We start from the raw sequence: 11,687 nt of genomic DNA on the forward strand, positions 1-11,687 counted from the left end.
TTGCATCTCCTATAAATATTATCTTCGTCTATAATCATGAGAAACATAATTTTTTGGCGTCTTCTCTCTCTCATGGTAAGTTTTTTCACTTTTTCTCTCTTCCCTTGGCTTTTTCTCTCCTCACATCCTTACTATCACTAACTCTGGTCTCTCCTCTTCCCATAGATCTGAGAGATAAGTTTTTTCACTTATTCTCTCTTCCCTTGGCTTTTTCTCTCCTCACACCCTTACTATCACTAACTCTGGTCTTTCCTCTTCCCATAGATCTTTCTCTCTCTCTCTCTTTCTCTCTCTCTCACTGTCTCTCTTCTTTCTTTTCTCCATGTTTCTCTTCCCCTCTGTAACACAATTCTCTGATTAGATTTTTTTTTCCTTTACTGATCGGTTAATAGCTCTAACTTGCAAAGGAGAACAAATTTGCAGTAGTAATTATTTCATTCCTCTCTACCAAAATCTCAATTCTTTACTTTGAATTTCAAGCTCGATTTTCTTTTTTCTCTAAGAAATTTTCAGTTTGATGGATTCCAGGCAGAAGTTACTTCTTTTTCATACGTAAAGTGCAAAAAAAATTATAAAAAATAAGAAGAAAGAATGAATGAAGTAAAAAATGAAAATTTTAAACATAGTACCTATATTGCTTTAAAAGGAGAATTACATTTGTTGGCAAATACTATGTAGTGATGATATATTATACAGTACTTTTTTTTTTTAAGGAACAAAGTACATTATGTAAACACATAATTTAGAGTAATAGTGAATACTTGTGGTGGACCATAGTAGAAAATTAGAATACCAACAAAAAGAGTAGACAATTAAAAGTTATTATTATATACTTATTGAAAATGTATGTATTCCTCTGTCAAATATATATATATATATATATATATATATATATAGACAAATGGTTGATATGTGTGTGTGTGTATACGTACGTTACTGTCTATATATATGAGTAAGATGAGTGATAAAGATCATAAAAATTTGACAACTAATTAATTTTGATTCTATCTATTATCAAAATTTTAGTATGAAAACCAAATTTATTCTTGGTTTTTTATTTATAATGATTACATTAGTTAGTTTACATAATAAACATGTTTTATATTATACAAGAAATATTTTAAAAAAATTGCATACCAAACACCAAAAAACATTCTCAAGGTCGTTACCAAATACTAGAAAATGAGATAGTTTTCTAGAAATACTCTTTGGAAAATGAACAATATTCTAGAAAACGTTAATACTGAAACAAACAGAGCGAAGACTCTTCGTTCTGTTGTGATATTTTCTTTTTAAACAATTTGGATAATATTATTTCTTCCTTGCTAAAAATTAATTTTATTTGATATGATAAATTTATTTGTAATTTTAAGTATAGTTATGTTAATGAAATGAGTTATACAAACGTACATATATATATATATATATAACAAATTATAACTTACCCACCTCTAGTTTGCCCGAAATTTAAGTTATTTACCCGTGGTTTGAAATCTTATTATGCAAGTGTTTCGCTAGATTCTTTTTTATCTAATTTGATTTTGTATTTTTATGGTTTTTTTTTTTTTTGTGTTTTTAGAGGAGAGAGATATAAAAATAAAGCAAAATTACATATTTAGCCTTATTTTTAACAAAGCTGAGTTACATAACTCTTATTGAGCTAATTTCAGGTGGGTAAAGTATTAAGTTTAAACCACAGGTAAACAACTTAAATTTCGGCCAAACTATAGGTGGGTAAGTTATAATTTGCCTATATATATGATGTAGGGCAAGGTAGGTCTTCATAGGGCCCTAAGGGGTAGGGATGGAGTAAGAAAGTTTGCTCCGTCATACAAGACGAAGCAAGACAAAACCATGCGGGACAAGAATGAAAACCCCATCTTTCAGCCCCGCCCCACCCCCCTTTGACCCATCCTACCCCACTGCCATCCTAATTTGAAGTAGTGTTTGATGGTTGCCCAGGAATATTGGCAAATAATATTATTTGGAATATGTATATAATAGAGAAAAAAAAATGTTTTATTGATCATTAATACAAGAGTGTCTGAAGTTTTAGCTAGCCCAATCTAATCTAAAAGCCCAGCGAAGATGATTTTTACGTCCAACAAATAAGGTTCATTATTTTGAATGATTTTTTCTTTCAATACAGATGATTGATGAGTTAGTTCCCCAAGAAGTCAAAATATCATTTATTTTGAGTTTCCGAAGAAATATTATGATATTTATGTTCCTGTCATCCTCAGAAAACAAGAATTTTAATGTGTTTCAACTTTAATTCTATAATTCTAATTTAATTTAACTTTGGTCAAGAAAATTTAATTTTTTATAATAAAAAAATGTAATGTTTTAATTGCATATTTTTGTTCTCCTAGTCAAAGTTGTTTTAAGCTTTTACATAATCTATTTGACTGGAATGAATAAAATTGCCTATGGTGCTTTGAGAAGAAGGATTTCTTCTATTTTAACTCTTCTCCTTTAATTTGGGTGGCAAGTTTGGTTTTGTATTTGTTTAGTGGATTCCATTGACTAGTGACCAATTTCAGCCGTTATCCTTAGTCAAATTCTTCGGGTGGTGATATCTGTATTGGTATTGTGTTTGCTTTTTGGTGGTGAGCTTATTTATCATTTCATTTCTTTATTGTGTGTTTTGTTCATTCCATCTATCCAAAAATTATCCATCCAGCCACACATTTTCTTCATGTCGGTATTAGTTTGGTATCACCACACTTTTTCTCAATCACTAATGTCAATTTATATATTTTTTTTTGGAGCAAATATGCCAAATAATGATGTCAATGTTTCAATAGTGAAGTAAAGAACAAATTGTATTTGGGTAAGGCAGATGTGCCATAAACAGAATTTGAAAATGTCAAATCTTTGATGATTTCATCATATGTGATTGAGTTACGAAAACTTCTGGATAACAGGAATAAGGTTATCAATGGCAACTTTTCGCCAACTTTTCTTTGGTTATAAATCTCTTATCCATATAATAAGTACACTATGTCAAAAACCACTAGTCATACTATATGCTATATTTATTCTCCTAAACATAAATTCATAACAAACTTTAATGTTTCTCAAAAAAAAAAAAAAAAAAACAACAAACTTCAATGATTACAATATTTATTTCATGAATTATAAGTTTATAACATGTATAACTGTGGATTTCTCGACCAAAATGGGCATTTGTCTTTTTTGCCAAAAAGATATAGCAAAATGTCCATATTTTGAAATTATCGAGCAAAATAACCTTGTTTTTAAACTCAATTTGATGAAAATCAAGTAATGTGAGAATTTTACTTGGAACTCGAGTTCCAATTTTTTTTTTTAAAGTTTGATTTCACATAACTCGATTTTTTTAAAATTGAGTTTTTCATTGAAACTCAATTTTTGAATTTAAAACAAGGACATTTTGATAGATAGTTTTTTTTTTTTTTTTTTGGATACAAAATAGAAAATAAATAGTTTTAGAATAAGAGTATTTTACTGAAAATTTTTGACAGAAGGGCCAAATGCCCATTTTGACCTTGGATATGACTTTTCTCCAGCAATTGATGTCTACATCTTCAACCCATCTCCTTCCTCATCATCAAAAATCCAATAATAATCAATATTCCTGCACAGCATCAAACACTGCTTCAAATGCCAACAACTTTACTTCTCAAAAAAAAAAAATGCCAACAACTTTTGGGGCAGATGCAAATAATAATAAAATTAAAGTTAACGTGCGTGAAAGAATAGAGCAGTATTCAAAATGATGACGAGAAATTAAGGATTTCAGTGGCTCAAAAGGACATCTGTGGCATAAAAAAACAAAAGCAAAAGCCGAACTCTGACTTTGGGAGGAAGGATTAAAACGAGACAAATTAGGGAAGAGTCCAAATCAATCACATGGGGAAGAGAAAAAGAAAGAAACCAAAAGCCGGAAAAGAGAAGAAATAAAAAACTGAGGAAGAAAAAAAAAGAAAGGGATTTTAATGTCAGTAATGTGAGGGTTAAAGTTAGAGTTTTTTTTTTTTTTTTTTTTTTGATTAGAAAGTTAGAGTTATTTTATTTAATGAAAAAGGTTAATTGTTCAAGTTTTATTGGTAGAGCATAATTGATGAGACATTAGATTAAAATAAAAAATTGATATTATTAGCTGTTTTCAAGAGGAATATTCAAATAGTATGTGTAAATACTACCGAGGATTTGTAGTCATAGCGCTCGGTGAGAACACATGTTATACCTTTCAACATCAGCCAATAGATTGTATCAAACAAAAAAAAAACGTAAGCCAATAGAACCAACAAATTCTATAAGACCAGACATGCTCCTACCCAAAACCAACAAATTCTTCATTCCCAAATCCCCTAACAATGTCTTCAAAGTCTTCCTCATCTCCTTCCAAACTCCAATCCTCTTCCAGTGATGACTCTCCCCCAACAGACCTCCCTTTAAAGCCAATCCCAGGCAACTATGGCAAGCCTTTTTTTGGTCCCATCAAAGATCGCCTTGACTACTTTTACCACCAAGGAAAAGACACCTTCTTCCAAACCCGAATTCAAGAACACCAATCCACTGTCTTCCGAACCAACATGCCTCCAGGACCATTCATATCCTCCAACTCTAATGTCATTGCTCTCCTTGATGCTATCAGCTTTCCCATCCTCTTTGACACTTCCAAAGTACAAAAACTAAACGTTTTTGTCGGCACTTACATGCCTTCCACAGCTCTCACCGGTGGTTACCGTGTTTGTGCTTATCTTGACCCTTCTGAACCCAAACATGCCCTTCTCAAGCGCTTGATTTTCTCTATTCTCGCTTCTCTTCACGATAAATTCATCCCACTTTTCAGAAACTGCTTGTCTGAGCTTTTCGTCAACCTTGAAGACCAATTCTCTGACAAAGGCAAAGTATACTTCAACACCATTAGTGACAAAATGTCTTTCGACTTTGTGTTTAGGCTCTTTTGTGATCAAAACCCTTCAGATACACGCCTTGGATCAAAGGGTTCAACAATGTCCGATAAATGGTTGTTTTTTCAACTTGCACCATTGATGACACTAGGGTTACCAAAGTTATTGAACTTTTTCGAAGATGTACTACTCCATACATTCCCATTACCAGCTTTTCTTGTTAAATCTGACTATAATAAGCTTTATAATGCTTTTTATGGGTCCATGGCTTCGATTTTGGACGAAGCTGAGCAAAGTGGAATTAAAAGAAATGAAGCTTGTCATAATTTAGTGTTCATGGCTGGTTTCAACACCTATGGTGGATTGAAAACTTTGCTTCCTGCTTTGATCAAGTGGGTTGGCTTAGCAGGAGAGAAGTTACACCGTGAGTTGTGTGATGAGATCAGGACCATTGTTAGAGCTGAAGGTGGGGTCACTTTCTCTGCGTTGGAGAAGATGACTTTAACTAAGTCAGTGGTTTATGAAGCACTTAGGATTGAGCCTCCAGTTGCGTTCCAGTACGCTAAGGCAAAGGAGGATTTGGTGGTCCATAGCCATGATGCCGCTTTTAAGATCAAGAGAGGGGAAATGATCTTTGGATATCAGCCGTTCGCTACTAAAGATCCAAAGGTTTTTGAAAATCCTGAGGAGTTTGTGGGCCATAGGTTTGTGGGAGAGGGAGAGAAGCTTTTGAAATATGTTTATTGGTCTAATGGAAGGGAGATTGATGATCCTACGGTGGAGAATAAGCAGTGTCCGGCGAAGGATTTGGTGGTGTTGTTGTCTAGGGTGATGTTGGTGGAGCTTTTCCTCCGTTATGACACGTTTACGATTGAGGCTGGGACGTTGTTGTTGGGTTCATCAGCCACGTTCACTTCATTGACCAAAGCTACGAGCATTTGATTTTGATCAAATGGGAGGGAGCTAAGCGATGGTCTTATTGGTGGAGAGTAAACAGTATCCAACAAAGGATCTAGTGATGCGGTTGTCTTATGTGTTTGGATTTTTACTTATGTGCTTGGATTTTTACTTATTGGTGGAGAGTAAACAGTATCCAACAAAGTATCATCGGTGGAGCTTTACTTATGTGTTTGGATTTTTTTTATTTTGTTTTTTATCGACTTATTTGTTGAAATTGGAAAAAATATTTAGAAAAAAAAATTGTGTTAAAAAATTTGTATCTAGGGAAAATGTGAGGTTTAAAAACCATTTATTATATATGCAATCAGTTATTGTTTAAGGGACATGAGCGTGGAAATGGACATGAGCGTGGAAATTTAACTTTTATATATATATAAAATAAAAAAAGTGTGGAAATTTAAAAATTGATTTCCCTTTCAAAATAGCATGATAGTTGAGCACTTGAGCACCATTTGTTCAGAATGATAGTTGTGCTTGTCAAAAATAGTAAAATCGTATCTCAATTCTCAAGTTTGAAAATTTATTCTTGAGTATTAATGCTGTGAGTTTCGGATCCATTCAAAGGTCGTTGGGTTGGTATTTTTATTTTATTTTAGGAGCATCTCGTAGATTGGTACTTTTTACTTGTTTGGGAAAAGCAACAATAGATCTCAAATTGGCTCGTATAATGGTGCAAAACTAAAAAAATGGGTGAAAAGTTTTTGGCTCACTAGGCTTTGATTCCCAGAAATGTTTTGTTATAAGATTAATTTTGATGGAGCTGTATTTGAAAAGGAAAACAGAGCGGAAGTGAAGTGGTAATAAGGAATGAAGCAGGTTTGGTCATGGCTTCCTGGTCCCAATAGATTCCTCCTCCTTACACAATCATTGAGGTGGAGGCTCTAATAGCAAGACGAGCTCTTGAATTTGCTATGAAAATAGGTATTGATCGGGATATTTTGGAAGGAGATTCTTAGATCCTCATAAAAGATTTGGAGAATGGTAGTAATTCATTAGTCAAGTTTGACCATATTGCCTAAGATGTTTAGTAACTTGTGTATGTTTTTACAGATATTAAATTTTCTCATATATTGTAATACTGTCGCTTATTCACTTGTTAGGTGAGCAGTTTTGCCTCCATATTTGCTAGTCTAGATAGGAGATTTGCCATCAAATGTTAAAACTATATTTCAGACTAATTTGAACAACCATACTTAATAAATGCACTGAACTTATTAAAAAAATAAAAAATTAACTTCAATTATCGACAGAAAAATATCAGCTATGTCACTTAATTCAACTAACCAAATAAGTAGTCTAAATTATAATAAAAATATACGTTATGTTCGAGGTTGAAATCTAAAGTTTTTAATATGTTTGTCAGAAAATACTAAAGTACTAGTCTGCTACGTCAAGGTTTTTTTTATTATAAATGCTGGGTGTATGCTGTGTAGGTGACTTGTCAATGTAACCCGTGAGAAGCAAACAAAGTGCTGACGTTAACATTCTCTTTAATCAATTGTGAAGAATTTTGTACTCTCTCCTTAATTTTCACTAGTTTTATTAACAACCGGACAGGAAGTGGCTGCTATTCTGTATTCTTAGAATACTATTATTTTCTCCAGCCCTTTCCCTCCCCAACCTCTGTCAACTAGTACCCTTTTTTAATCCCACGAGCTATAATTTGTCTTGAGTAATTTTAAGTTTTTAACTAAACAAGTTTTTTTCATAACCAAAGGTTATTAAGCGTAAATATACTTTTAGTTTCTATATATATATATATATATATATATATATATTTTTTTTTTTTTCTTATTTTGATCCCTACATTTTAATTTTACCGCTTTTACTTTCTAAACCAATTAACGCATGTTATTTTCGTTCTTTCCGTCAGTCAACTGACGAAAATAGCTAAGGTGGCTGCCGGAAGAATTAAAATATTATAAAAAAATGGCACATTAGCATCTAATTTTTTTAATAATTTGTCAATTTTAACTAAATAAAAAAAGAAAAAAAAAGAATTAAAAACAATAAAATACATAAGTTTATATCTAATTCATTTTGAACAAGAACATAATCACAGAGTTAAACATCAACACAAGAACATAAGAGCACAAACCCAGAACCAAACACAAACTCAAATTTAAAAACACAAAGAACATAATAACAAAAATAAAGGAAATAAAAAATTTTCCATTAAGGAATTTCAACAACAAATCAATAAAGCCCTACCTCAGTAGTGATCTATACAAAGAAATTAGAACTTGAAAATGAAATCTCAAATCTAAAAAGACGAAGAAAAGCTTTAACACGGAGACCAGCTCAATGTAAACACACAGATAAATACTGATACACACAAATCTCTACATCCATCATCAGCCCACAACCCAGAAAATCAATTACCGGAAAAATCAAACCCAGAACAAATACCCAAACCTAGAAAATCAAAACCGAAAATCAAATACCCAAACCCAAAAAATGAAACTAGAAAAAGAAAAAAAAATCAAATCCAAGAAATAGTAAACTTTTCTTGAAATAGTGGAGGAAAGAAAGGCAGGGAGAACCCCTCAGCAGTAGCAGTAGAGGGCTTCGTTGTTGACGATGACGACAATGATTACTGGGGCTTGTTGTTCGTCTTCTTCTTCGTCATTGTCTTCAAGCTCCTTGTCTTTGTCGAAGTCAAATTGTTTGGTGGTTCCAGATTCGGACAAGCCAAGCATTAAAGATAACAACACCTCTCTCTTTTTGTCTCACAATGTTGAATCTGTTGGAGTTGTGGGATCTATGATAGCTATTGATTCATTATTTTTCTCAATCTTGACTCTTGATTGTTTAATTTAATAAATACATTTTTTAGCACACATTGAGTTATAAAATATTTAACTTATATATTGAATTGTATTTACATTACTATTTGAAACTATTATACATAATATGAATATTATTAATATATACAAAGAAAAAAAATTATTTGGCCCCCTCAAAAATAAATTCCTAGCTCCGCTCATGCCTATTATATCTCTCTTATTGTAACTTATTATAAATATATTTTTTTTATAAATAAAAAACAGGTGATTAGGGGTGTGCAACCAACCCACCAAAACCAACCTGATCCAACCCAACTTATCGGGTTGGATTACAAAATTTTTTTTGATAGTGGATTAGGTTGGGTTCGAGCTGGTCATAAAATTTCAAAACCGTGAAACCCGACCCAACCCATTCATATATTTAATATATATTTAAAATATATTATATAATTAATAAATTTTTTTAAATAACCAGCTCTTCCTCATATCCTATATAAAAGTCAATATTAATGTATATTAGTTCATATATTAATGTATAACTGAGTTTGAATATTAGTTCATATATTAATGTATATTTTATTTATCAATTCAAGTGATAGGTGTAATATTATTTTTTCTGCTCAATTTAATAATAATATTGATAAAAAAAAATTATCCAACCCATGTGGGTTAAGTTGGACTTATGTGATGGATTGGGTTGGGTTGAATTTTTTTTTTTTAACTTCCCATGGTAGATTGGGTCAAAAAATTCCCTTAACCCGATCCATGCACACTCTTAGATGATATTTAAGGATCGAAGGGTTCGACAATGTCCGATAAATGGTTGTTTTTTCAACTTGCACCATTAATAAAACTAGGGTTACCGAAGTTGTTGAACTTTTTCGAAGATTTACTACTCCATACATTCCCATTACCAGCCTTTTTTGTTAAATCTGACTATAATAAGCTTTATAACGCATTTATGGGTCCATGGCTTCGATTTTGGACGAAGCTGAGCAAAGTGGGATTAAAAGAAATGAAGCTTGTCATAATTTAGTGTTCATGGCTATTTTCAACACCTAAGGTGGATTGAAAACTTTGCTTCCTGCTTTGATCAAGTGGGTTGGCTTAGCGGGAGAGAAGTTGCACCGTGAGTTGTGTGATGAGATCAGGACCATTGTTAGAGCTGAAGGTGGGGTCACATTCTCTGCGTTGGAGAAGATGACTTTAACCAAGTCAGTGGTTTATGAAGCACTTAGGTTTGAGCCTCCAGTTGCGTTCCAGTACGCTAAGGCAAAGAAGGATTTAGTGGTCCACAGGCCCATGATGCGGCTTTTGAGATCAAGAAGGAGGAAATGATCTTTGGTTATCAACCGTTCGCTACTAAAGATCCAAAGGTTTTTGAGGATCCTGAGGAGTTTGTGGGCCATAGGTTTGTGGGCGAGGGAGAGAAGCTTTTGAAGTATGTTTATTGGTCAAATGGAAGAGAGATTGATGATCCTACGGTGAAGAACAAACAGTGTCCGGCAAAAGATTTGATAGTGTTGTTGTCTAGGATAATGTTGGTGGAGCTTTTCCTTCGTTACAACACATTTACAATTGAGGCTGGAATGTTGTTGTTGGGTTCATCCGCCACGTTCATTTCGTTAACTAAAGCCACAAGCATTTGATTTTGATCAAATGAGAGGGAGATTAATGATCTTACATGGAGAATAAGCAGTGTCTAGTGAAGGATTTGATGGTGAGATTGTCTAGGATAATGTTGTTGGAGCTTTTCCTACGTTAAGACATCTTTATGATTGAGGCCTGGACGTTGTTGTTGGGTTTATCGGTCACATTCACTTTGTTGACTAAAGCCATGAGCATTTGATTTTGGTCAATTATAAATCTTTCGCTTGTGTGTTTGGATTTTTATTGTTTTTGTTTTTGGTTCATTGTTTTATTGTTGAAATTGATAAAAAAAAAATATTTAGAAAAAAAAAAAATGAAGTGTTAAAAAAAACTGTATATAAGTTGAATTAATAGTGAGGTTTAAAAGCCATTTATTATGTATGCAATTAATTGGAGATTGTTTAAGGGACATGAGCTTGGGAATTTAATTTATATAAAAAAAAAGTGTAGGAATTTAAAAATAGTTGTCTTTTTCAAAATACTGAAATAGGTTGCGTTTGACATTGACTTAAAAAGCTAGCTTTTTAACTATTTAACTTTTTTTTCTTTTTTTTCTTTTTTTTTTGAGAATCTCGGAGATTGGTAATTGTTACTGTTAGAGAAAAGCTACAATAGATCCGAAATTGTCTCTTATGATGGTGCAAAAAAAAAAAAAAAAAAAAAAAAATGGAAAGATGGAGAGAGCTTGTCTCCTTGGGATTCAATTCTCAATAGGAAAATGCTACGAGTCTTTGCAATGTATGGAACCAAATGTAATTAACCAAACAAGTTATCTAAATTGCACATGACATGGCTATATTTCATCTTCCTATTTGAGGTTGAAGTCTAAGATTTTAAACATGTATGAAACCAAATATTGTCCAAAATGAATTAGTGTATGGCATCACCTTTGGAGGGAATGAAAATACCCATCCCTTGCTTGAGAGTTTTAATAGAGAGAATAGAATGGGTGGACCATAGAAGGGAATAATTATTCTTCCATTTTCTCTCAAAATCTCAAATTTCCATTCTCCCAAAATTATGAAAAATTAGATTTAATAAAATTTAAACTAAAATTCTCAAAATACACCTACACATTTAACCCTTTATTTTAAAATTGAGATATTATAGATTATAATAATGTTTTTATAAAATGATTTTATTTAATTCATTCTATCTTACTCTAAAACAAGATTACTTACATATTTTATTCATTTTCATTCTTTTATTTTAAAACATGTAGATTATAAAACTTAATTCATTTCCCTTACTTTAATTCATTTCATTTCATTCCTTTATGATTTACTTATTCCATTTTTTCCTCAAAAAAAAATATATTATTCTATTTAACTTCATTTCTTTATGAGCTTCTAAACAAAGTATAAGAGTTTTATGACATAATAATGCTAGT

The 11,687-nt window shown here is 32.1% G+C and overlaps 1 protein-coding gene and 1 pseudogene across 1 annotated transcript; both read left to right on the top strand.

Annotated features, from left to right (window-relative positions):
• The first annotated feature begins 4,338 nt into the window (after positions 1-4,338).
• Positions 4,339-6,026, top strand: LOC115967647 (allene oxide synthase 3-like). Its single transcript, XM_031086790.1, has one exon. The coding sequence runs from the start codon at positions 4,362-4,364 to the stop codon at positions 5,841-5,843; it is 1,482 nt and encodes a 493-aa protein (XP_030942650.1). The 5' UTR covers positions 4,339-4,361; the 3' UTR covers positions 5,844-6,026.
• Positions 5,872-10,296, top strand: LOC115966841 (annotated as a pseudogene).
• Positions 10,297-11,687: the final 1,391 nt, after the last annotated feature.

This window comes from Quercus lobata, chromosome 11 (genome assembly GCF_001633185.2).
Source record: "Quercus lobata isolate SW786 chromosome 11, ValleyOak3.0 Primary Assembly, whole genome shotgun sequence".
Lineage (NCBI taxonomy): Eukaryota > Viridiplantae > Streptophyta > Magnoliopsida > Fagales > Fagaceae > Quercus > Quercus lobata.